Raw genomic sequence first — 26921 nt, 5'->3', positions numbered from 1 at the left:
GAAAGCCAGTGTAGTACAGTAGCTAGTGTGTCAGGCCACTACTTGGCCATGAAGCTCACCTTGGGCCGGTCACTGCCTCTCAGTGATACAGTCCAGAATTCTGCCACCTTCACTTTGCTTTTGAGGTGTAGATCAGCTCTCCGTTTCTGGGTGGCAGTGGCGAGAACGATGGCAGTGGAGAGGCAGCCCCACAATGGAGCAGAACGTCCCCTCAGCCGAGGAAGAACTCACTGCAGCTGGGGACCCCCCTCCTCACCCATCTATCCCTTCTCCCGTTGACCTGAAACAGCTGCTTCTGGCACTGGCTGGATGAGGAAGCTGCCTAGAAGAGGACCAGGGATGTAGGGACAGGGAATAGAGTCCACTGTTTAGGAAATGCCCTCCACCCGACTTGTGCTGGGACAGCAGAGAGGCCTGTACTGCTGCTGTGGGACATGTGTGTGACAGGGAGGCTGTGTCTATGGGAAAGGCAAGGCTAGCTGCTAGTTTACCATGGGCAGCCATTACAGCAGTGGGAGAGCTGGGAAGCAGAGCTCACTCCATTATCAGTTATGCTGGGACAGGCCAGTCCCATCAGGTCTCTTTTCCCTTCCATGTCATCCTGGGGACAGCCATTGCATCAGTGGCAGAGATGGGAAGCAGAAGGCTCATTTCTTCAGCTTTGCTAGAGGGCTAGCTCCATCAGGCACCTCCTGCCCCTGAACTGAGCCAGCTGGCCAATATAGAAACTGTTCAGAAATTGGTGCCTGAATTTGGAATTTGATTTTCCTCTTCCCTGCCTGTCTCTTTTCCCTTGTGTGTCATGTTTTGAGTTTTCTTTAGATTGTCAGCCTGTGGGTAGGGACTGTCTTGTCTTGATTGTACCTAGGCTGCCCTGAGCCCTTCTTTCCAAATGCTCTAAATAAAATTAATAATAACATGGGCCTGGGGATCTTTGCTCTTGGAACTAGTGAACCAAACCACTGTGGTCTCCGCAACAGCCCCACAGTTGCCACTTAGGCTCCACCTTCCCTGGCTCTTCCTTTGTGCAGACTTGCTGTTGCTGACCACCTGCGTGCCCATATCCCAAGCGCTTGCCTGTAGCTCCTTGAGCAAGGTGATGGGAGGCCGGCTCTGTTCTAGAGAGCCTTCCCCTGGAGGCTTTGAGCTGAGGCCGTGTTGTGGTTGGGAGGGGATGGCTGAGTCCACCAGGTGGCATGCCAGGGATTAGAGAATTCAACTCACAGCCTTGGGTCAGGTCGACCCATGAGCTCATCAGTGCCTAGGCCACATACCTTAGGCCAGCACTCATCTTCAGGTTGGGCAGGCTAACCGAGCCCCTTTTGGGAAGAAGCAAAGCCCTCGTTCCTCTTGCTGGGGGTTCCCAGCAGACAGGCAGAATGTGATGCGTGTCTCCATAACTCAGCACACCTTGATTTGCACATCTCTCTACAATCTTGCCATGCTTCCTGTCTCAGCAGAGCCACCTGTGGGGCACAAACCTTAAGCTGTCCATGTTTCCCCTTCCCAACATCAATAGCCTCCTCACAGTGGGAGGCAATTGCAGAGGCACTCAGGACCATGGCTGGCACCCCTGGGTGGAGGCAGTTGCTATTTGCACTCGAGTCCTGCTTGTGGACTTCCAATAGAGGAACATGGTTAGCCATGGTGAGAATGCTGGAGCAGATGGGCCCCCTCTGGCCTGATCCAGGAAGCTCTTTTCCCAACACTGCAGAAATTATAAGTCCCAGGGCCCAGCTGAGCTCCTTGGAAGTATGACAGTTTTCCCCTCGTGGAGAAGGCAGTGGGGTGGGTTTTGCAAGCAGCCCTTGGGGAGAGTCCTAGCCCACCTCCCTCTGAAACTAGATACTGTCCCAGGGAAGACCAGGCTGCTGCTGGTGGGGACTGAGGACCTCAAGCCATAGTCCTGCCCAGGGTGCAAGTGGCTGAACCAGAGGCAGGAGCATAGGAAAACTGCTCTTCCTGTTGTGACATGGGAGAGTGCCAGTGGAAACTGATTTGAGTCTCTGCCCTGGACAGCACTAAAGGGGCATTTTTGGAAAGGAAAGGCATGCAGACTTAGATAAACAGGGCCAGGTGCCGAGGGAGGGAGGGAGCAGGCAATTGCATGGCTGATAAAGGCACATGGGTATGTGTAAGATTCTCCCCCTTTCACTGTTCAAAAGCATTTTCTCACTCCAAGACTGTGAAGCTGGCAAAAGGAAGGGGCCCAAGGAGGAGTGGCTACCCGCCCCCCCCCCCGTCCCAGCATGCACAGGTGAAAACAGGTCCAAACAAGCCAGCAAGTGACCAGCTCATCTCTCCTGGAAAGACTTTCCTGGACAGAACAGGCGGTGGGCATCTAGAACTAACCAGCCCAGTGAAGCAAGCCCAGCATGGCCCACAGGGGGCAGCTTCTGCTTGGCAGCACAGGCCTTTGCCTGATCCAGCAAGGCACTTTTTCCAAGGCTTTAAGAACTGCTGAGCATGCATTTTTGCTTTGCAACTTAAACCCTTCAGTGGCCCACACTGGGGTTCCAGGGAAGGAAATGTCGAAGTCAGCATTGAGGAGTGTGCTGCAACTCCTAAAAATGAATGGGTGGGGTGGGGGAGAGGCACATCTAAGAGCAAAGCAAAGGTCTCAGGCCTCACAGACCTCCTTGCAAACCCTCCTTCCCTGCCTGAGCCACAACGCGCCCCCCCCATGTCACCCAGCCCAGCAGTTTCCCTCCCTGTGGTTCCCCAGCCAGAGGAGCCTCCTGCATCCAAGGCCATTTCCACCCCCACCGTCGCCTTCCAGCCTTGCCCCATTACCTCACCACCCTCCCACTCCCTCCCCACAAATAAATCAGGCAGGCAAAGCAAGTCGTGACCCATTCATGTTGGGATGGGATCCAGATGTTGCCGGCCACAGGCAGCTGGGCCATTTCCTTTTTTGGAGAGGAACGCCAGGCCGAGGGGGATCCCAGGGGCCCAGAGGTAACAAAAGCCTGGTAGCTGGATCTGTGGGGGAGGGCTGAGCACCCCCCCTCCCTGCGCTCAGGGCTGGATGGGGGAAGCTGCTTTCAGAAGAAAAAAGGCTGTTCCAGAGATGCACAACAGTTCATTGCCCAAGTTTGCAAGAGTGGGAGCGGTTCCACTGCATCAGCCCAGAGATCAGCTGCCCTGGGTCCATGTCCCAGCAAGTCCAGGGAGCGGGACAGGGTTGCAATTTCAAGAATATTTTGTCTTCTGTTTACAAGAGTCCAAGGAGCCCCCACCCTGCTGCAAAGAAGGCTGTATGCAGACAGATTTGGATCTCAAAATGTGTGTGTGACCGTCCTTCTGACAAACACAGAAGGGGTGGAATTATCCAATTTTCCTTCCAAGCAGCCACAGGGCAAAGTTTTGCATCTTCTCAGCCTGCTCTGAAAGCCACAAATGGGAGGTGAGGTGGGGGGAGGAGAGACAGGCACCGATTGCCCTGCCGCCTCCCCTCCCCCCCCCCAATGTGAGAAAATCATTGAGAAAATCAAGTGCAAATTCCTGATGGGACAAATGCAATATTTCCCCCCCCCTCCCTCCCACAAGTTGCTAAGAACGACATCCATGGTCCAGTAACATGGTTTATTATATAAAGCCAGAAAGCGGGGGCGGGGGGGCGGACACTGGCCAGATATGGGCAAGGCTAGGAGGAGTCCCCCCCACCACCACCTCCGACAGGCAGAGAGAGAAAAACACACACACACACACTGACTCCCCCACTGCAAAATATCCAAGGAACTGGCTACACAGTACATGAACAGGATGGGGGCAAAATATTCCCTGGAAGAGGGGAGAGAGAAGGAGCCAGGAAGAAAGTTTAGGATATAGAGAATAGGGGCCGGAAGTGGCTTCCTGCAGCTGGAGAAGATGGGGGGTCACTTTGGTATCGTTCTGGAGATCCTGCTAGGCAGAGCAGCTGGCACTGAGCAGGCCACAAAGTCACTGTGGGTGGAGAGAGTGCCAAGGCCCACCCAAAGGGTCGTGAGCACCCTCAGCGCTCACCCTGCAAGGGAGACCCACTGCTGAAGCCTTGCCTGTTTTGACAAGTTTGCTCCTGGGTCCACTCACCCTCCCTGCCTACCACTGCAGACAACACTTGGGGGGAGAAAGATGGGGGGCAGGACCCCTGGGGGGCAGGGAGGAGCAGCACCCTCCCTCAGAGGCTCGTAAGAGGTGGATGGGGCGGTGCCCTCCCTCCAGCCTCTGCTTCCACCTCCCTCACTTCAAAAGCAGGGAGGAGGGGGGACTCTTGGCAGGGGGGGAGAGCTTGGAGCTGCTAGGCCCAGAAACTGGAGGCTCAGGGCAGGGGTTGGTGGGAGGTTGGAGAGGCTGCAACCAGTTCAGACATACATCCCCCCTGCATCCCATGCTGGGGTGACCTTGCATAGACAGGCTTTGCTGGGCTGCAATAGCAGGAAACAGGGGACAGAGGGAGGGAGCGGTCTCCCACTTCGCAGCACAACCTCTGGGGACAAAGTTATGGAGGCGTGTGGATCCAGCCCCCGAGGCCCAGCCACAGAGAGGCAGGGAAAGGGAAGCAGGGAGGGAGAATCCTCTCTGCCCCACTGTTGCTGCTGCTTCAGGATGCAGGAAGCCTGGAGGACAACCGGCACCAGGCCCGGCCTCAGAGGTCGCTAGCGCAGTCGCGGCAGAGGATCTCCTCGTTCTCCGGGATGAAGCCCTTGCCCACGAGGGAGGCGGCACAGCGGGAGCAGCTGAAGCAGTTGTGGTGCCAGTGGCGGTCCTCAAAGGAGACATATTTGCCCCCTCCAAAGCCTGGGGGGAGAAAGAGAGGAGGATGGAGAGTGGGATGTGGGCACAGCTGGGACTTGCAACAGGGCACCCCTCCCTGGCCCCTATCCTCAGGGACCGCAAAAGGCCTCCGTGTCTCCACCCACCTCCCAATCTCACCTGTGATGGGCTTGGTGCAGGCACTGCACTTCTTGGCGTAGAGGCTCCCAAAGCACTTGACACAGTAGGGCTGGTCTTCCTGAGAGGTGAACTGCTGCCCGGCCAGGGGGGTCTGGCAGCTCGTGCAGACGAAGCACTCCTTGTGCCAGGGCTCGTCCCGGTAGGTCACGCCTCCCTTGGTCAGCGACTGAGCAGGAGAACAGAAGAAGAGTCTGGGTGCTGGATTGGGCCAAGGGTTGCCCCTCCAGTCTAGCATTTTGCCCTCACACTGGCCAGTCGGATGCCTTCAGTGCAATGGCAGGAAAACAACAACTACATTTTGAAGCTGGAACTGTCATGGGGGCTCCTATGCAACCAGTAATGAAGTTTGGGTCACAACTGTTAGCTTCTTCAATAGGGTTGACCCAACACCTTTACAATGTCTGTGCTGCTGATTGTCAAACTTTGGGATTGTTGAAATATAGGTAAAGGTAAAGGGACCCCTGACCAATAGGTCCTGTCATGACTGATTCTGGGGTTGTGGCACTCATCTTGCTTTCTTGGCCGAGGGAGCCAGCTTTTGTCCACAGACTGCTTCCAGGTCATGTGGCCAGCATGACTAAGCTGCTTCTGGCGAACCAGAGCAGCACACGGAAATGCCGTTTACCTTCCCGCCTGAGCAGTGCCTATTTATCTACTTGCACTTTGATGTTCTTTCGAACTGCTATGTTGGCAGGAGCAGGGACCAAGCAACGGGAGCTCACCCCAATTTGCATTGTGCCACTCCAGTTGGGTCTACTAGACCCAAAATTGTTAAGCAATGTGGACTAAATTGCTTCTGGGGTCCCTCTGGTATTAGGGGCCGTGAAGCTTCAGCTTAATTCGTTTCATAGTAGATCTGCCCCTGCTCCAATGGGAAACCGGCAAGCAGAATTCGAGCCTGAGAGCAGCACTCTCTCTTCCAGCTACTGATATCCAGAAGCATTGCTGCCTCTGACTGCACAGGCGAAAGAACAGGAGTAATATGCACAGAGCCCCCTGTCCACCCACCCAACCCAAGCCTGCAGGGTCTGAGATGCCCCCTGCCCAGCTGTCCCCCTCCCCCCGCACACCAATTAAAAAAGCAGGCGGGGCCCCACCTTCTTGCAGTGGGTGCAGCGGGGGGCGAACTTGCTCTCGTAGCACGGGACGCAGTAGTAGTCCTTCTGCTCAGGGATGAAGGAGCGAGCCCCGATGGGCTGCTGGCAGCCGCTGCAGAGGAAGCAGTGCTCGTGCCACGTCTGGCCGTTGTACTCCAGCTTCCGGGAGCCTGTGGTGGGGCATCGCAGGGGGTTGGAATGGATGACCTCTGGGGTACCCCCAAATCAACAGCACTATGATTCTAGGGAACCCATGCTAGCCGTGGTGACCCTGGCTACAGAGGTGGCTCCCCTTGCCCCCCTCCCTCGTGGCCATGGGGGGAAGGGGCAAAGCAGCCCACCTGGCATGACCACCTGCTGGCAGGCCACACACTGGGAGGAGAACTCCCGGCAATAGCAGTCGTTGCAGAGCAGCTCCTGGCCCTGGCAGGTGAAGGGCTCGTCGGCTAGGGAGCGGTCGCACCGGAAGCAGCGGAAGCAGCCCTCGTGGTAATGCCGGTCCTCGTAGTAGAGCTCCTGGAGTTGGAACGGAGGAGAGGAGAGGTCAGGGGGCAGTCGCAGTGAGAGGCAGCGGGTGGGGGCTTGTCTGAGAAAACAATGGCCTTATGCTATACTCATGGGGTGGAGGGAAGAGGCAAACGCACACCTTTGAGGAGGAGGAATTTGGAGCCCACTCTTACCTATCTTTCTGTGGAAGAGGCTCTAGGGGGCCAAGAAGCAAAGCGCTGCTGCATCACAGGGGGCTGGACTAGATGCGCCCTGGGGTCCCTCCCAATTCTATGATTCCCCAAAGGTCACCGGTGAGCAAGTACAGAAGCAGCCCTAAGCGTGGGCCCATTTCCTCCCATTTTGGGGGTGCAGTCAGGCCAAAGTGGGTCTACCTGCCCCAGCAGCATCTTCTCAAGATGCCCCAATGGGAAGCCCTAAGCAGGGCAGAGGCAGTGGCCCCCCTTTCCCATGCTGCCTGGCAGTCAAAGAGAGCCATTTCCTTTCCCCACGGAGGTCTTGTTCAGCTCACCTTGCTGGCTAGCAAGCGGGGGTGGGGGGGTGGAAGGTCATCTCATTTTCCACCGAGCAAAAGGTCCTCCTTTCCTAGCCTGTCCTTTCCTTGTATCACAGCTGGTCCCTTTCAGGAGGCTGCACAGACACCTCCCCCCCCTTACTCATGAGCTAGAGAACTTGCTTTAGTTGCCAGAAGGTCCTACCAAGAGGGGACACACACCCCATTCCCCTTAGGGGTGCTGCCTGCTGGATCCATTTAGCACATGCTTGGAAAGGGGAGGAAGATCAGCTTCATCAATGGGACTGGTTGTTACTTCTAAAGGTGCCTGACATACAGGAGGGGCACTGCAAAAATCCCCTGTGCTTGGAGGATCCCAGCTCATGCCTGGGCCAAAGGCACTAGGAAGACAAGGAGCAGCCACCGCCCCCCAGGGTCCCCCCGCCTTGCCCCCTTACCCTGCAGTCGTGCCCGATGGGCTCCTTGCACTCATCACAGGTGTTGGCAAAGTGGGTATCATAGCAGGGGATGCAGAAGGGCCCCTCGTCCACCTGGATGTATTTGCGCCCGTAGAGGGACTCCTTGCAGCTGGCGCAGTCAAAGCCTTCAGTCATCCTGCTGTGGGCTGGGACTCTGCACAAGGGTCCTGGGGGAAGAGGGAAGAGAGCGGCTGTTAGCCTCCTTGCCCAGGCAGAAAAGAGGGGGGGTAGGAGAGGACTGTTGCCTTGCTGGCTGGCAGACTAGCAAGGTCACCCAAACGCTTGCAGGCAAGACCGAGAGAGACTCAACTCGTTTCTTCCAAACCCTTGTTGCTTTGGGGTGCTGGTAGAAAGGACAATGCCAAAAGTACTGAATTGCATGCACCCAAATTTCCAGTGCAGCTCCACACACCTCCCTCAGCAGCTCCTAACCCTGACAAGGGTTAAGTCCCAGTTGGCAGTGACAGAAAGCTGAGCCAAGGCTGTTCCTGAGCATGTGTTCAGCTGGTGGGGAGGGATGGGGAAGCCACTCAACCCTGTAGCAAAGGAGAGTGCCAAGTCCCACTCTGGCTTCACAGATCCAGTCACCTCTCTCTCTCTCTCTCTCTCTCTCTCTCTCACACACACACACCCACACCCACACCCACACACACACCAAAATCTGTAATTTAGGGCTCGCTTATAGCTGCCCCTTTCTGGAAGCAGCAAACGTTCCAGGAGCCCTGGGTTGATACGCTGCAGATCAGGCGCTTAGGAGAACCGAGGTTGCCTCTCCAGCTTTTTGCAGTGGGGGGGGGGCTCTGCTAACCCTCCTGGCGAAGAGGAGCAAAGTCCCCTTCCGAGGAATCACTGCATTCCCCCAGCCCCGCAACCTGCAGCCCCTTCCTGCTTGTTCCCTGTGCTAGCAAAGAGGTCAAGGAACCTTTGGAAGGCAGGCATCTGCTGCTCTCCAGATTGGAGCTCCTGCCGCATGCCTGGACTAGCTGGCCTGGAACCAGAGGAGGGTGAGCCATAGTCCTGGCCTCCAGGAAATTCCAACATTTCAATCCTTTCGAAACAAACCAAAGACAAAGGGGAGGAGGAGGAGGAGGCAAATCTCACCGCCCCCCTGCAATGCTGCTTTGAAATGGGAGTCCCTGCCTGAGCTCCCTTCGGGGTGTGGGACGGGGTAGAGGGCAGGGCACACAATGGTTGGTGGTGCAATCCTATGTGAGAGTAAGTGGTGTTTACTTTTTGAGTAAAATACGCATGATTGTGTTAGTACTTGCAACAGATGATTCTATGTAGTGACAGTCTATCATTCTTGTAGAGAAGCCAGCAAGTATTATCTTCGGGGAAAGGGTTACTTGACCACATCTGGCCCAATCCAATGCTGCACGCTCATGAATGCAGCAGGACTTGCTCTCCAGTAAAAGTAGACTGCAATCTTGGATCCTCAACTTCTCCTTTCAGTTTTATTCTATTTGTTTGGTAAAAAAATTATATACTGCTTGCAGTGAAGAACTTTGGGCTCTCAAATTTCTCAAGACCGCTTCTGCCACTTGATTTTAGAAAAACCTCAAAGCTGTTTACAAAAAAAAATGGTTCTATTAGCTGCGCCTCTTAATGGCCGCCTGACATGCAGAAATTCACCAGGTGAAGCTCTTCATGACATGGCTAGACCAGTGGTGGGAAAAGCAGGTTCCAGCCAGAGATTCTGCGCATGTTCTTAGAAGTAAAATGCTTCCCTTCTTAGAGTGGAAACAGCCCAGAACAGGGCAAGAGAACAATGCAAGGCTTTGATCACGGCAAGCTGGGTGACTATTCCCTTCCTGCAATAATACCTGGCATGTATCAACCCAGGTCAGAGAAGCCACGCTGAAGCTTGTGTGCATAGATGGGACATGACTCCTGGGAGGTTGTCTCAAATTTGCCCTAACGTCTTTATGTCGGAAGGACTGCACAGAACCTGGCAATTACTGCTTTAGGTGGTGGTTCTGCCTGCAGCCTCGGCCGTTTTGGAACCTGTTTTTTGGAGAAAAATTACACACCTCCCCACAAACAGGACCCTGCCATTGACTCACGTGAACCTCTTCACAAACCAAAATCTGAGCAAAGCTTTCATGAACTGTCTTCTGATGGCAGCCGCCTGGCTCTGGCAAAGCTCAGGGAAGACCAAAAGGGGTGTATTATCATCGCTGGAGTATTATTGGTATTGTAATTAAGGGCCTCTAGCAGCAATGATCGAGAAATTAATTAATGCAAAAGCTCAGGGTACTAAAAGGCCTCTCAAAATCAGACAAGCTTACTAAAGTGTTTTTATTAGATGTATTAATTAATGCAAAATAGCTTTTTTATAGCATATGATTTTGCACTAACTTTCCTTTAGAGAAATTGTCAGACCTATGCATTTATATCTCTTTATCCGAGCCCCACCCCCACCCCCTTTGCAGGGAGATTTGTATGCTTTCCTGTTATTGGTTATCTTTCTGTCTTTATGGTATCTGTCTGAAAATGAAAAATGAAAAACAGTAACTTTTCTTTTTCAAACAAATGCACTCCTGGCCATACATAAAAGCCAAAGAGCACAAATTCTGACATGCTGCTTTAGGAAGCTTCTTGCCCTGGGGCCCTGCCCCAAAGCCAGCCACAATTTTCAAAGAATGGGGAGGAGGAAGAGAATTGACTTCCTGGATACGGGATACAGGAGGAGCAATTCTGTGCCAGAGGCGGCCAGTCCCTTTGCCAGCTGAAACTCTCTCTCTGTAACTGCCAAGGCAACATTAAGCCCAGCCCAGGCAACACCACTGATCTACCTTCCTTTCTGATTTTAGAAGAGCCCCGTCTGTCTCCTCTTGCTCACCTAAGAGAGTTGCCAGTGCTACCCCAAGGCGATCTGCACAACCAAGGCCCACACTCCGGCTTGTATCAGCTGGACACCTTTGCTTCGGAAACCCCTGAAGGTCAGCTGAGCTCCAGGGTTCAGAATTCCTGCAGGACTTGCGTATGGCCACCCAAGAAGCAAGAGGCATTGTGGGAAGTGGCCTTTCAGGACAAGGGGGAGAACAGGACAGGCTGCAAGGCATTTTACAGAAGGCACAACACAGAAACGGGGGCTTCTCAGGGTTCTGAAGCCTTCTGCCCACAAAGCAACAGAGCCCTCCCAGGGAAACAGAGCCACCCTGTCTCAGCCTTGCACAAAGGGGGAGACACCAGCGGTTGGGTGCTCCCCCAGTAGGCAGGTCTCTCTAGCAAGGGCTCTGCTGCGTTTACTAAGCACCCAAAGGGGAATTGAGTGCCACAACTGTCCCTTGCTGAGCTTCCATCTTTGAGGATCTCCCCCAGGACAGGGCGGCGTCCTGCTGCTGCTGCTGCTGCTGTAGGAGCAGCAGAGTTTCCCTGGTGGCAGAAGAGGGGGGCCGGCAGAGGCAACAGGCTGATATTGCTCAACGACTCAAGGAAAGTTTTCTCCAAATTTGGTCAAAACAGTCCCTCTCGCTGTGGCTCTTTGTTTGGAGAGCTGCAGCTTAGGAGGGAGTTATTTCCAGCGGGAGGGACATAAATCAGGTATCCAAAAGTGAAGGCACAGTGGCAGCTCTTGGGCTGCAGCACAGCCAGCTTTCCCACATTTGTCCTCTTGCGCCCGATATCGCAGCAGTGAGAGTTCAAGGGAAGCCATGGCAGGGAGGGGGAGAGAGTGTGCAGCCGAGACCAATCCTGATCCGTTTTCCAGGCTATTAGACAACCATAGTCCTCCCCCTGCCCCCACCCCCCCAGGCAAGCCCTTCAAAATCTGGAATAGCACCAGACCCTAATGAGCAGGAAGTAACTCAGTTTACCATCCCTCATGCAGGCATAGGAATCCAGGCCATCTGCCGTGGGCAGGGATGCAAATGGCAGCCCTTTGGGGATGGGAAAGGGGTCTCCAAGAGTGTGACTTGGGGGGCGGGTGACGCTGCAGGCAGGAGGGGAACACGGAGCACCTTTTCCTCTTCCCCCATCAGAGCAGAGGTGGATTGAATTTCCATCTGCACAGCTGAGATTTTCCAGACCTGGTGAGAGTGGGCGCGCGCGCACACATCATCTGGTATCAATTACAGTCCCAGCACAAGCCGGAGCTAACTGCAAATCCGTCTCTGCCATTGCAAAATCTCCCCATGGGGACCAGGGCTCCTTCCTTGCCAACTCCTTCCTCTGAGCAGCCTGTAGAAGGAAAGCGGCTCACAGCTCCAGGCTCTGCTGGCCAGGGCACCAGGTGGTATTAAGGGATCTTGGAGCTGGGAGCAGAGTGTTCTTTCAACAACAGGCACTTCGACTTTTTGGTGCCACAACAAACCGTTGCTTGCTCCGAGATGCCAATTTGAAGCAAAACATTCCATCCTCTTGGGAGATGTCTGGAGGTGCTATGGGACACCTGGCCGCCTTGAGTCCATCCATTTGCTGCCTGTGGAAAACAGCAGGCTCTTGCCCACAAAACCAACTGGACAAGACTGCAGAGAGCAAACGTCTGGCTTTTCTCAGCCTGAAGGGTCAAGGCTGAGGGAATTCCCTCTGCTTTTTTAGGAGGAGAGATCAGAAAGTCCAGAAACTGGTGGAAATAGCCTAGAAAAGACAAGATCCCTCCATGAGGAAGGCTTCCAGAAAAGACAAGCCACCCAGTGGCTGGCCCTCACTGCCTTAAAAAGATGATCCAGAGTTTGCCTTCCCCAGCCGAGGCACGAGAGGGGAAAAGCTACTTTTGCACACCTGACACCCCAAAGCATCCACCTTATCAGCTTGGCCCCCTTTGGGGTTTCTCGTCTGCATTAGTCAAACAGGCCCGGCTTCCTCCCTGGCTTTTTCAAAACCCTGTGAGGATTTCTGCCAAGTTACAGAGCCGGATGGGATCTTGTGCCCCTAAAATGGGCAAGGGTTTCTTGAACTGAGGACCACTGAACACATAAAGAGCCTGGCTGCTGGATCAGGCCAAAGGGGGCCTGTCTAGTCCAGCACTCTGTTCTCACAGGGGCCAGACAGATGCCTCTCTTCTGGAAAGCCACCAAGCAGGTCAATGGCAGGGCTATCCCCACCTGCTAGTCCAAGCAGCCCATGGTACTCAAAGGCCTCCTACCTCTGGCAGGGCAGGTTAAGACCATGGCCTGCAGCAACCTGTTCCATCTTCCCACATGAGGGGAAACAAGAAGGTGCAACCCTTCCACCAAAGCCCTGCTTACTGGGATCGTGTAGCGGCAGCTTCTGGCGAGATCCCACATGATCTCTGTAAGATCTTACAGAAAGCCGCCACCACTTCTCCTCACTTCTCTGGTGGTGGCGATGGCGGGCAGGCCCTGACCCTAGCCATCGTGAGCCTGATCACCCTCCATGAACTTGTCCAATTCTCTTTTAAAGCCATCCAGGTCAGCAGCAGGTGGCCATCACTACCTCATGGAGGCCTTCTTCCACTGGAAAAGGGAACGTTTGCTTACAGGCAGGTTAATCTTGGTGGAAAAGGAAGGCTGACACATGCAACACAGAATCTTCCACCCAAGCTCCATGTGTGACATTTTGGGTAGGGTGTGCAACTGATGGAGGCAGATACTGTGAAAGGGGTGGCGGAAACAATTGCTAGCAACAGGCAGGTAAGGTAAAAATTCCACCACACACCCACAGGAAAAGCTACAGGAGTGTGGTGGGCATGATCCAAGAGCCTATAAGGGGCCCCCCACCCTGCAGTGCCATGAACCAAAGGGCCTACATTCTGCACAGGGGCCTCACAGGCCAGGTGGGTCGAAGAGGCTGGAGGTGAGTCGCTTTGCCTCACCCACCTGCAGAGAGACAAGCCAGCAACTGTTTGCTCAATTGAGAGGAAACACACACTCAGAGCAGTGGCATCTCCAACCCACCCACACAGGCACAGCTTGCAACACTGGAAGGAAGACGTTTGTCTTCCTACATGCTAAGCTGTTTGGTCACAATTTCCATTTGCTGCGCACACAAGCACTTTTTTCTGGCCTGCCAAGGTTAGGCAAATCAGAAGGCCCTGTAAAAATGAAAATAACTGAAAAGAACACGTCGCCCGCTGGCTTCAAAGAGGGCTTCCTTGCTTCCTCCCTAGTGGATGCCCTACTTTTTGCACCAGGTGTTAAGAGGACACAGCACTGGCACCAGCTCTTTTCACAGCACACACAAGCCCCTCGACATGCCCTTGTCACAAGGGCACTGTGGAAGGAGGCATTCCCTGTTGGGGCCCATTGCCAGTGGGGATGGTATTTCCCCTGGGCAACTCAACCCTCCTTTTCTCAAGAGCACTCAATGACACCCCAGACACAGGCAACATCCAAATGGCAGTCAAGCTCATAATAGCGGTGTCTGCTTTCCACTGGAAGGCCTTGACCTTCGCTGTTCCTCTGGCCCACGCAGCTATCAGAAGCAACTTCTCTCCAACTGGAAAGGAGCTCCCGTATTTGGGAGGCAACCCGAGTCAAGCACAGACTCCTGACAGTTGGTGAGTCATTTTCTGGGTTTCCTCTAGCACCTCTCCGAGCAGAAGGCTGAAGCATGAGCCGAGGTCCCTTCGGACTCCCAGCCAAGGAGTCGCTGGCTCACAGTCTCCGCGGCGCTCGAGAAGCTACGAAATTACCCCTTTGCGGAGGCTCTGTAACCTCTGCTGTGGTGCGGTTCAAACAGATACCACCAGCAATTCCTCCCAGCCCAGAAAGTTCAGACAGTTTTCATTTTCTGAGTAACAGAGCATTTTTGTCGGGTGAGGTAAGCATCCTCCAGCTGCCAGGTCCTGCTCTCCGCTAGGATTGCTTAAGAGCATTGCTGCAGGAGGTTTGGGTGGTGCTAGTGAGACACACACACACACGCACAGCAGGCGAGAGGCGGCAGGCAGCAGCCCAAAGCAGAAGCAGAAGAAGCAGAAGCTCTCCTCTCCATGCAGCTGGGCAGGAGGACTCCCTGGGGCCTGGATTTCCCCTTTGGCACACAAACAAGGCAAAGCCCATTGTTTTGGGGGGAGGGAGACAAGGAGGGACAAGGAACATGGCCCACCCTCTCCAAATGCACGTTCTGAATGCCTTCTCACCTAAACATAAGAGGAGTCTGCTGCTGGATCAGACCAATGGCCCATCTAGTCCAGCATCCTCCTCTCACAGTAGCCAACTAGATGCCCCAGTGGGAAACCAGCAAGCAGGATGTAAGCACAAGAACTCACAGGGCTCCTTTGGTTTCCAGCAAATGGTATTTGGAAGCATGGCTGCCTCCAACTGTGAAGGGAGAGTAGCCATTGTGGCTAGTAGCCATGGATGGCCTTCTCCTCCATGAACCAGCCGAATCCTCTTTTAAAGCCTTGCAAGTTGGTGGCCATCATTGCCTCCTGCAGGAGCAAGTTCCATAATTTTAACTACGCCCTGCTTGAAGGAGGACTTCCTTCTATGTGCCCTGGAAGCCAAGCTAGGGTGTGTGTGCGTGTGTGTGTGTGCGTGCATGTCTGCATGTCTGCATGTGCGCACAGTCCCAATTGTGAACATGTTTGTTTTCCACGGTTTGTTGCTTTTAAGTTATATGCAGCAGGCAATGGGGGAAGCATCAAGTCCCACTCATGTATCTTTCCAAGCGCTGAAAAATATGCCCAAGTGCCCTTTGCTGCAGACGGCATTCATATCCAGTAAGTGATGAGATTCAGGCCATCTGAAAACAAAAGGCACTGTAAGAAACCCATGAAAAAGGGTCCTGATGCATTTGTCAAGGGGGAGGTTGCTGCGCCAGAGAATGGTCATCCAGGTGGACAATGTCAGCAGCTCAGCAGGTGAGCAAGCAGCGCCTGAGGGGTGCAGGTGACACATCACAAACAAAGCTGGGGGCCAAAGAATGGGGTCCCTTGCCTCTCTAACTGTGCCTGAGCCCTACATCAGACCAAACAGAGATGGTCTCCCCCACACACACCACCCATTTCTCCTGGAGTTTGGCCCCTCATGTCTCCAGACACCATGCAGAGACCTCGGGGCTGGCAGGAGGGGCCTGAAGGTTGACAAGGAAGGCAGATGTGAAAATCCTCCAGTCTATTTTTTGCCCCTGCACGATCCAGGCTCAAAAAAGAATAGGGAGGCATCTCCCGAGGATGGTGAAAGCAGCAGGTGGGAAAGGGCAGGCTCTTAAATTGGGAACGCACCAAGACAGAGGGGGTCAGCTGCCTCTGACATTTTGTGCGGCCACGTGATGGGGCACAAGGGGGACCCCTCTTCAAGAGCTGCCTCTATTCTGGAGTTGTATTTTTAGTCTGGGAGATGCCAAACATTCAATGAAAGTGTGTGTGTGTGTGTGTGGTGGGGGTGGTGGAGAGAGATTAGAGACCTGGAGGCAGCAACTGCTCTTGGCTCAAGGCTGTAGCTAGAAAGCAGAGTGGCAGGGAGGGTGTCCTGGGGGGGCTAATGCCACCAACACCCACCTGCCAGGCTGCGAAGGTGCTGAGATGGATCAGTCGCCGCAGATAAATGTGGAGCTTGCAGGAGGTGCTGCAGCCCCAGAAGGTTAAGCCACCCAGTTGGGAGGCCAGAAAACTTTCTTTCCTGGGCAGCTTTAGAAGGATGGAGTCCCCAAAAAACAGCTGCCGACACATTACACTCAAGCTGCATAGAGGCACCCTCTGTGCAGTGGAGAAGCCTCCATTTCTCACTGCAAACCTTCCCATGACATGCTGAGAAATGGGTGCAGAAGACACAGGTCCGAAACGGTATCCGGGCAGGGGTGCTGGGTTGGGTGAAGGAGCCCAAGGGACCAATGCAATGAAAAAGGTCCCTTGAACCTCTCAGTCCAAACATCCAGAAACACTTTGTCAAGAGCAGCATGAAGGTTTTCCAAGCTATACAGAGGTTTTTCCTCTCTTTTTCAGAAGTACAGATTTGGATCTCTTTGAAGCCTCTTAAAACTTTCCTTCTGGGGATACCCAGTTCTGCAGAGAGGCTGGAGATTGAGTAAAAACATTCCCAGCACCCTCACACAGCTATGATTCCCAGGGGCTGCTGTGAGAGTCAAAAAGGGTTTTCATGAGATTCAACTCTGTTCTGCAGACATGTGCGCACAAACACTAAAGGGTGTGTCTGATGTCACACGCAGAGAGAAAGAGCACGCCTCACCCAGGGCATCCAGCAGGCCCCTCTGTTGCACAGCATGGAAAATGCCAGGAACAAGTCCAAATCCCAGGCAGGGCTGAGCCCCAATTGCCATCAGGGGACCAGGCAATAAAGGCTGGGAGCAGCCCAGAGAGCTATTTGGACTTCCACCGCCAAATCTCTCATGAAGGGGCTCTCTCAGGGGCTTAGGAGCTTCCAAAACTGATGGATGGGTGGAATGGCCTATAGAAACAGGGCAGAGGGCAATGCTTGCAGCTCCTGGCTTGGCTGGAAAAACCCCAAAGCAGCCCCCCGTTTCCGGGAGAAAAACAGAGCAGCAACAGCCTTGCTGTACCAGGAAACCCTCTGGGGCCAGATGGGGACCTCCCAACGAGGAACTTTCTTTGGATGAAAGATGCCCCATCCCTGTGAACCCAGGATGTCTCCTGGGAGGAAGGAGGAGTGATGGTTCCCTGGAGGAGAGCTGGAGAAGGAACATTCCAGGCTGCTGAGTCAAACTGCGGGGGGAGAAAGGGGTGGATGTTGTGGCTGCCTCACTAGCCTGAATAATTGCCAGCCAAAGATAACCTAGGGGTCTCAGAGCGGGCCTTGGCATGCACTGGGTGAAGCCAGGAGGGGCTCCCCAAGGGCCATGGGCCTGAGGCTAGGGCCAGCTTGAGGAGCTGTCCAGGGTCACAGACGCTCCAAGCTTTTCAGGCCCTGCAAGAAATCCTGGCCACTATTCCTCTTAGGGACACTGTGAACCCTCCATATGAAATTCAATGGCCAAATAGGAACACTGAAGTCATTTCCCAAAGTGGCTGGTTCAACCCTGAACATAAATTCAGGCAGCCCTTCAGGAGGCACCTTTGACCTTCCCAGGTGCAGAGAAAAACCAGCCAGCATGGCCCCTTACATGACCTCCAGATTGCAGCAGAGCCGCCCATCACTTTGAAAGGTGAGCACAGGGGAGATCCAGCCCCAGTCACCTTACGGAGCCTCGTTCCCCAAAGACAGCAGTATGCTGGGGCAGCACAGCAGACCCGGACAATCCTGAGCTGCCCCAACACGCCCTTTTTCCTCCAGAAGGAGCTGCTCTCAGCAGAAGAGCTTCTACCGAAGCACACCAGAAGCAGAGACAGAGCCTGTCCTCAGCAAGACTCCTATGGCTCCATCATCACTCAGGTGCAGGCAGGGTGAGCCCAGCCAGACACGTAGCTCCAGAGAGGAAACCCCCCCCCTCCTCTCCTGGATCAACCTTCGTTAATGATTTCCTAGTGCTCAGAAACATTTAACTCTTTCGGATGTCTCCCCAATCAGTTACACAAGGAAGGCAGCTTCTTCCCACCAAGGCAGGAGCAGCCAATAAAGAAGGAAAGAGCTGCTTTTCTGCCATAGTCAGACCACCCCCTGGAGGCCTGTGTCCACTTCTGGGCACCACAAGAATATTGACAAGGTGGAATGTTTGCAGAGGAGGGCAACCAAGATAATCAAGGGTTTGGAAATAAAGCCTGAAGACGAACAGTTGAGAGAGTTGGGACTGTTTAGCCTGGTGAAGAGAAGACTACCTAGAGTAGGCAGGGCTGGATGTATGTGAGAGAGACAGACCCGAGAAAGGACAATGAGCTCAATTTAGTTCTAGGACTGAAAGCAAATTCCTGGGCTCAGAATGTTCTCCGAGGAATCCAGTGTGTTAATTCGGTGTCTTTGCACCTGGTTCTGGTTGGCAGATCTTGGAGTTCTAGTAAAAAGAACAAGGAGATCTGACAAGTCTGAAGTGTGCCCACTTCCCAGAGGTCCTGCTTAAGTTTTAAAGGAGGTGGGGAGTGATGTTGGCTCAAGCCAGCCTGCCTATGTCTGGGAATTCCACCACCTATTGGAAATCTGGATTATGTGGGGATTGTTCACGCTACAAGTTATAGAGCGCGATCCAGACAAAGGATGTCCTGCATGCCCACAGGAGCACCCATTTGCAGGCTGGGCCCTGGCACTGAACACAGATGGCACTGAGACTGAGCCCCATGGAAAGAGTGGGCAGTATGGTCATCCCAAGCTCCTGGGGTGGGACACGCTGCCAGATGGCCTTGTAAAGACAGGCAGGGTGATGGTTAGCAATGAGAGAACTACCATCCTTTCCAGCTATGAGGCATCAACACTCACTCCACCTTCACTGGTTCCTCTTTGCTGCAACTGGACATATTTGCAGCTATGAAAGCCAAGAGAGAGGAAAATCCTGGCTGTGCAACAATGGAAGCCCCACTGAATCTGTCATCAGAGGCAGCTGCTTGGCCCTAGTTTGGCAATGAAGGGCACTCCATGGGGAGAGAGGCCAGGATGCTGGGGTGGGGAGGGGAGGTTTTTGCAGATCCCTCTGCTGGGATTCCAGGCTGCTTGCATTTCCTGTGCCACATCCTCTTGCTGGGGGGCTGATTGAGCAAGCAATTTCCCCTCTTGCCATAGAAGGGTGGCAGGCAGGCGGGAGAGCTTGTTTGTGGCAAACTGAGTGCAAGCTGGGTTCTGGTTTTCAGAAAACACTGGGCACTGAGAAGAAGCAAGTCTGTCTGGCCGGCCCAAGTGCTGCTGGGCAGAAACACCACTGACCAGAATTTTTTGAGTTCTGGACTGGAAGGGTCCAGTGTCTCCTGCTGCAGGGAATCAAATATGGCATTTTAGTAGAAAAGGAGTGTGCCTGCAAAGATGATAAACAGCTGAGAGATGTTCCTACAGCCAAGTCAAGTCTGTGATGCAGTGGTGAGGCTGCCGGCCTATGACGGGTGACACCAGGGTTCGAATCCCCACTTGGCCATGAAGGTCGCTGGGTGACCTTGGGGACCAGTCACAGGCTCTCAGCCTAGCCTACCTCATAGGGCTGTTGTGGAGATTAAATAAGAACAGGGAGGAGAAGCAGGTAAGCTCAGTGGGGAAAAGGTGGGATATTAATGCAATAATAAAATAATAATAAAGGAATAAATAAAACAAGTCATTCATTTGTCTTTAACATGAGAACACAAAAAAGCCCTGCAGCTGCATCATAACAAAGGCCCCTCTAACAGATCAGCAGGTTCTCTCAGCAGCCAATCAGATGCCCCAATGGGAAGCCCACAAGCAGGATCTGAGACCTGTGATTCCCAGCAACTGGCATTCAGAGGCAGAGCACAGCCATTGTGGCAACTGGGAATCAATAGCCTTTGTCTAATCCTCTTCCAAAGCCATCCATAATGGTGTCCATCACAACAAGTAGGAGTGGATTGCATCCTTTAACTTGGTGCGCTACGTGAAGAGGTCTTTTGCTGCTCTTTGAATGCCTGCAAGCAGCAGCAGCCCAGCAGAGCTTGGACCTTCCTCCCAGTCACCTCCAGCCTGCTCTGTAATGAGTCACTGAGCATGAGTCCCTTTAAGAGCTGAACAAATAAATATTAGTAAAAATGAGGAAGCCAACAGAGGCTGGGTCTGCACTCTGCTTCTTCCGCCTCACACATTTCCCACAACAGGAAGCCCCACATCCACTGCCTTATTCCAGCAGACTTGCGGAGGGCTTCCCATGTGGGGAGAAACAGGATGCAGAACCCCAAAACCACCTAAAGCATGTCCCTGCCCCTCAACTGGACAGCCCTCTCCACGTCTTGTGCAGAATCGCTGTGTCCCACTTAAGCAATGCCGTGAAACAAGGTGTTGTGGTCAGAATGTCAGACTAGGCCCTGGGAGCCTAGAGTTCAAATCCCCACTTGGCAATGAAGGTCATTGGGTGACCCTTGGGTCAGTCACTGCCTCTCAGCCTCTATTTATAGGAATCTTTTGAATTCTGGACTGAAAGGGTCCAGTGTCTCCTGCAGGGAATCAAATGTGGTGCTTTAGACAGCCAAGAGATGTTCCTACAGCCAAGTGTATGGTGTATTGGTGAGAGTGTCAGATTACAAGCTGGGTGAGACCAGGGTTTGGATCCCCATTTGGCCATGAAGCTCACTAGGTGACCTTGGGCCAGCCACTCCCTCTCAGCCTCGCCTACTTCACAGGGTTGTTGTGGGAATACCATGAGGAGGGGGAGAACCTTGTACACCACCTTGGGACCCTTGCAACAAAGGTGGGACATAACTGTGATAATAATGAAGCACACGGCTAAGAAATGGTTTTCAATAGGATTTGGAGGCACCAGATTCTGACACTCCAAAGCTAAACAGCAAAATGTGTGCCAGTCCCACCACCAAGCCTACATGGCGTTCTGGGAGAACCCCAGAGTTAAGCTGTGCTCCATACCACACAGCACCTCCTTTTTGCACATACATTACTCTTTCTGTGCTTTCAGTAGTTGTCCAGCAACCAGACTGCCCCACAAGCATGTGTGAAAGTCCCAGGATCCTGCCCCCGAGGTCCCTATGAGGCATAAGCACAACCGTGAAGCCCCCAGGAGTTCTGGTACTCAACCCCCTATGAAGAAGGGTTGAGCACTGAAGGAGCTACCCTCGCCAAAATCCAAACCCTGCCTTGGGAAGGGGCATCTCAGCACAGAAACCCTGTGTATCAGGTTCCCCTTTGGGAGCCAGGTGCCTAAACTCAGCAGTTCTTGCCTCCCAGCCTTGGAGAGTCACCAGTTTCAAGAGCTTGGCGTTGATCAGCTGCTTTGCATGCAGAAGGTCTCTGGTTCAATCCCCAGTGTCATCTCCAGGGAAGGTTGGGAGAGACCCCTGCCTGAAAGCTTGGAGAGCCACTGCTGCCAGTCAGTGTAGACAATACTGAACTAGCTGGACCAATGGTCTGACCTGGTAACAGGTCGCTTCGTATGTTCATATCTCTCATTTCCCTAAGCATCAGGGTGATAGCAGTATCTGCAGCTTCACCTTTTTCCAAATGCCTCTCCTTTCAGAGTGCAAATATCTAACTCACAGTTATATGTCTTTGGATAAGTGATACTAGTAAAAAAAAGAGAGAGCATGAAATGCCACTGCCACCACCATCACAAGCTGGATCTCCTGTGGTCAAGGCAGGCTCTGAGTGCCCCAAAGCTCAAAGATGCTCCTTCCAGGAAAGGCAACCACAGCCTTGGCAGCAGAGGAAGAGTCACCAGATGAGATGCCAGATTGGCATCTCCAATATGATGCTGGCACCGTCTCAAATAGATTAGTCAGTTTATCGTCTGCAGTGAATTCCTTTGTCTGAGGATCTCTTGGTGTGATAAGGCAAGGCTGCCCCCAGAACACTGATGCAACAGCAGCCTTGGAGCCCGGCCTCCAGCCTAGCCCAAAATGACAAGGAGCCCTCCAGCGCAGAAAGCGCAGGCTGGCTGGGTATGGCCAAGGGTTCAGCCCCATCCGGCCTCCCCTAACTGAAAGAGGAGAGTCAAAATCTAGCTATGATGAGGCATCTATGCAAAGAGACCACGTTGGCTTCCAGCTGCAGGCCCAGCACCCAGCAGGTTGCACAAGCTTGTGGGGGCAGGCCAGGTTTGAGCCAGCAACACCCATGTTTGTCAGCTCCTTAAAACGCCGCCCATTTAGCTAAACAGACCTGTCCCCTATGCTCAGTGCTGCCATAACAAGAGAGGAGTCTGGGGCAAGGTCTCCAGTTCTAGACCAAGAGGAGGGCAACTTAGGTGGCATGCACACCCACTTTACAGTTTGCTTCAGCTGCTTTTAAGCAAACAAGAGATGAGAGTATTCACACATCATAGGAAGATTCCCCTGCCACCCAAGCGTTGAACCAGAGTGAAATCACATTGGGCTCTTTGGAAGCTTATCAGAAGCCCTACAAGAGGAGTTTGGCCAAGCAGCCCAAATGAAAACTTCCTGCCTTACTAAAGTAGATCTTCTCCTGCCATGTTTTGCTGCAGAGCAAGAATGAGATCCTCAAGTAGATTCTGAAAGGCATAGAAAGCATCCCTCGATGGAAGGAGGTCACAGTCCACCAGGGAGCATTTGCAAGTGTGAAGCTAAAAGCAGTGGCTTCTCGTGAGAAAGACCCTAAAGCTGGATCAGGCTGAAGGCCCAACTAGTCCAGCATCTTGTTCTCATAGCAGCCACCTAGAGAGCCAGTGTGGTGCAAAGTGTTGGACTAGGACCTGGGAGACAGGGGTTCAAATCCCTACTGGGTCATGAAGCTCACAGGTTGACCTTAGGCCAGCCGGTCATGGTCTCACAGCCTAAACCTACTTTGCAAGATTGTGGTGAGGACAAAATGGGGAGAAAGAGTAGTATGAACTACAGCACCCTGAGCTCCTTGGAGGAAAGGTGGGGTTCAAAGTGTTTCTCAAACTTGGGTCTCCAGCTGTTGTAGGACTACAACTCCCATCATCCCTGATCACTGGTCCTGCTAGATAGGAATGATGGGAGTTGTAGTCCAACAACAGCTGGAAACCCAAGTTTGAGAAACACTGCAAACTAACCAGATGCCTATAGGAAGCCTACAAGCAGGACTTGAGTGTAACATCTACTCTCCCCACCTACGATTCCCAACAACTTCAGAGGCAAAGGGAGAACATAGCTTTATCCTCCCTGAACTAATCTAATTACCTTATAAAGCCATCCAAGTTGGTGACCATCACTAGAGCTTGTGGTAGTGAATGCTATAATATAACTATGCACTGAGCAAGGAAGGACTTCCTTTTGTCTGAATCTCCGAACATTTAAAGTCAGGAGGCAGCCCGGTGGCTCAAGGCTTCATATTTCCTATCAGTTTCTTGTTTGTGCAAAGGCAGTTGCTTTTACTGCATTGCATTTGGTATGAATACCTACACACACACACACTAAACTACGTTGGAAGCCATTTGGATGAAATATTTTAATTTAAGAAAACCATGTAGGAAATATATTACTCAGCCACCCTGCTGACTCAAGATGAAAAGGTGTCCCCATGTGCTTCAGAGATGAGCCCAGTCACCTTGGGGCACAACACAAACTCAGAAAAGTGGATTTCCTTGTGAACAACAACAACACATCCTTCCTTTCCTCCAGCCCTGAACTGTCCACAGCTGGACAGCCCAGAGACACCCGCAGCAGCAGCAGCAGGAAGAGAGGGCAGGCTTCCCCTTTCCGCAGGAAAAGCAAACATGGAAGGCAGTGTAAAAGAGCATGGTGGCAGTGGAATGAATCTGGAAGTCCTGGAAACTTGATTCCCAGCACACTTTTTCAAAAAACAATGCACAAAGCATCTGTTCACAGGGAGTTCATTTAAGCCAGTAGCCATAAAAACAAAGGAGCTGGAATGAATCTGTTTACAAATGTTGTGGGTGGGTGGGAATGTTAGTTAGGACATTTACAATCAAGAAGCCTGATGCTTCAACTCAATATCTTATGCCAAGTCAACTGTGGGACCCTTGTGGCCACCGCTGGCTCCCCTGCCTGCACAAAAGGTATTTGCCATATTCGCTGTGCTGTCTCCTCCGAACCCTGTAACTGGAGCACCTACATTCCCAAGATTGCCAATTAGAGCATGGTCATATTTAGGGCACACCCATTTGGGACAGGGTCTGCACTGGGATGGAAGAGAACCTGACTGAATCATTCTGTCTCATTGACCAAAACTGTCAGCCTATCCAAAACTGAAGGGACATCTGGCTGTGCTCATTTCCCCATATAACCCCCTCTCCAAAAAAAATTTCGAGCGTCCAGAGCTCCCAGTTGAGGGTTCAGCACTCACATGAAGAAAATCCTCTCTTGGGGGAGGAGATTCATAACACACAAAGCAGCAACCTGAACCTGAGGGTATGAGCTCCCCCCACCCTGCAAATCCTGTAACACATCCAAACAACATGGGACTGGTGTTGAAGATGGACACAGCCACATGCAGCAGCTGGCGGGGGGGGGTGTAACCCGGACCCCCAAGCTCAGCTCTCAACTGGTCTTTGTCACTCACAAGACACGGAGTGGAAAACAGATGAGAATGGAAGGGGTCTTGCGGGAAGGCAAGGGATTTCTTGTCTTTATAACTTGGTCTTACTCTCAAAACCTTGGAGAATGTTGAAGGCAGGCATACCCTACCGTTAAACAGGGTCAGGCTGCCCCAAGCGGCAGATTTTGGGGAACCTTTGCAGGGCACCCCCAGGCTAGCTGTTTAGCACAAAACTCTTAGTGGTCGTCGGAGTTTTCTGTGATAACCATCGGCAGGGACGAGTCAGCGCCATTTGGGCTTCCTGCCTCAGGTACTAAACGGGGGGACACCTCCTGCCAAAGCGCCATAGAATCCCCAGGTATTATTCCAACTTTCCGCAAATTCTCCTGCCACGAGATTTCTCCCGCATCCTCTGACCCACACGGCGCTCATTCACACATTTGCTTCCGACGTGAAGAGTGGAGGTGGGAAAGGGCCTTCCGGAGACGTGGAGACCCCTGGGCCTGTTTTGTTGCCCCCCTCCCCGGCGTTGCTGGGCCGGCGCGCTTTGTCTCCGCGCGTCGGAAGCTGCACAGGACGGGGAGGTCCTCCCCACCCCCTCTGCCCTACCTGGGCGAGGCTGCACAGCGCGCTTCTAACCGCGAAGCCGGGGAGGGGACGCCTCCCTCCGCCAAGCTCGGTTTTCAAGCCCCCCGGCAACCGCGTCCGGACGCAGCGGCAGCTCCGCCTTTGCCGTCGGGGGTTCCAAGGCGCGTTCCCCTGCGGGCAAACTTTCGCTGCCTCCCGGGACCGGTGAGGGGACCCGCTTGCCCGGGGGTCAAAAGGGTCTCAGCCCGCGCCCGGAGTGGGGGAGGTAGAAACGGGTCTGAGCTCTTTTCGCGCGCGCGCACCCGAAAAAAAGGACGCCTTCTTCCGTCGCGCAGGCAGCCGAGGAGTCGCGCGCCGGTTCGCCGCGTCCTACTCCGGCTGCTCCCGCTGGCAGGCGCTCGCCACGCGGAGCCGGCCAGGGTGCGAGCGCCGGGAAACAAAGCCGAGGCGGTGCCACCCCCCCCTCGCCCCCTGCCTCGCTCCCTCCAGCCGCCGCCGCGCCCACCTGCTGCGCCCTGTCCAGCCGCGGCTTCGCCAGAGGCGCTCGGCTTGTCCCTCTTTCCGCCTGCCCGAGTCGAAGTGGCGGCGGCCGCGCCTGCTTCCCTGGCCTGCCCTCGCGGGGCGGAGCCGGAGCCGCCGCCGCCGCTGCCCACTAGGGAGGGGAGGGGGCCGCCGTCGCCGCCAAAGGGCCCGCCCAGCAGGAGCCCCCTGCCGCCGGCCCAGAGGCCTCCTCGCCGCGGCTTGGCCAGGCTTCTTCCTGGGCGCGGGGCAGGCTGCCCCCGGCCGGCCGGCCGGAGGGGCAACAGCAGCAGTCATCGCCGGGCGTCCGTCCTCTTGATCCTGCCCCGGGACTGGATCAAGGCGGCTCCCCTGGCCCGACGGTGCCTGCCCCGACCTGGAACAGCAGCAAACGCAGCATAGAGTACAGCAGCCCTAAGGCGGTGGCGGCATCGCTGATCCCGGAGCCCGCAGTTCCACTGCCCCGGTGCGCTAATTCAAAGGCGCAAGAGGCTTCCGCTGTGGGTTTCTTTGGAAATGAGCCCCCCTATACCTCGAATTTTAATGGGGCTCATGTCCAAATAAGCATGCACAGGATTGCGGCTTTGATCTTATATTGCTCGTGGTTATACAGATTATACTAAAAGTAAAGTTCCATTTAGGACAGCCGTGTCCCGTTTGAGGCCGCCCGATCCAGTGGGACGACTCCAGTGGACTCTAACATAAATAGAAGCATTCCCCGCTCCGATGCTGCTGGGTCAACCCTGAATGCGGGCTCTTCCCGGGCTTAGCCTGATAAGTCGCATCAGACCTCTGCTGCCTCCCTCCTTGTTGCTCTGGGTTGAATTCCCTCGAGCCGGGCTTTCCTGCTTTACAAAACAAACAAACAAAAACCGTGAAAGATTTACCAACCCCCAATCCTCGTTGCTCCGATTCAAGTTGGAACTAGAATCGCTGCAACTCCGCTTCCATTTTTCCAAAAGGGCTCGTCCTCTTTTCAATACAAAATGACAAGAATCTTCACAGCATCCCTAGAAACAAAGCATGGCAACCTGGGATGGTCCTGATGATGACGCCAACACACAAACATGAACTTACCACAATAGGGAACACATACACCTGCCAGAGAGACCCACCTTGCAGCTGATACCCTGCTACTGTCTGTCTCCACACATAGGGGGAACAGGGGACAAGGGACAGGGATCCCACAGTCCTTCTGGGCCAAGGGCTCAAGACCCACCCAGGGAAGGAAAGTCTTTTGACAAGGAGCCAATGGGAAGACAGGAGACCCTACAACAGCAGCTGTAGCATGCCTCCTGTTGGGCACTTGTCTGGGGAGCTGGGGATGGAGATGGAGCTTCTGCCCCCTACTCACTTTTGGCATATCTTGGGGGGGGGGATCTCGAGTCAGGGGCAAAAGAGAAAGATCAAG

At 53.7% G+C, this 26921-nt stretch overlaps 1 protein-coding gene across 3 annotated transcripts; it reads right to left on the bottom strand.

Annotated features, from left to right (window-relative positions):
• Positions 1–3571: 3571 nt before the first annotated feature.
• Positions 3572–25627, bottom strand: FHL3 (four and a half LIM domains 3). Of its 3 annotated transcripts, none has more exons than XM_082233567.1 (6): positions 25497–25627; positions 7491–7678; positions 6374–6548; positions 6033–6202; positions 4915–5101; positions 3572–4779 (listed from the first exon to the last, which is right to left on the bottom strand). In XM_082233567.1, exons 2-6 carry the CDS (start codon positions 7644–7646, stop codon positions 4628–4630), a joined length of 840 nt encoding a protein of 279 aa, XP_082089693.1. In that variant the 5' UTR covers positions 7647–7678; positions 25497–25627; the 3' UTR covers positions 3572–4627. The 3 variants fall into 3 exon arrangements, with proteins under 3 accessions (XP_082089693.1, XP_082089695.1, XP_082089694.1); XM_082233569.1 differs by lacking the exon at positions 25497–25627 and adding an exon at positions 25294–25317; XM_082233568.1 differs by lacking the exon at positions 25497–25627 and adding an exon at positions 14686–14846.
• Positions 25628–26921: the final 1294 nt, after the last annotated feature.

The sequence above is a fragment of the Podarcis vaucheri genome (assembly GCF_965113315.1).
Source record: "Podarcis vaucheri genome assembly, chromosome: 7".
NCBI lineage: Eukaryota > Metazoa > Chordata > Lepidosauria > Squamata > Lacertidae > Podarcis > Podarcis vaucheri.
This window is presented reverse-complemented; position numbering and strand designations above follow the sequence as displayed.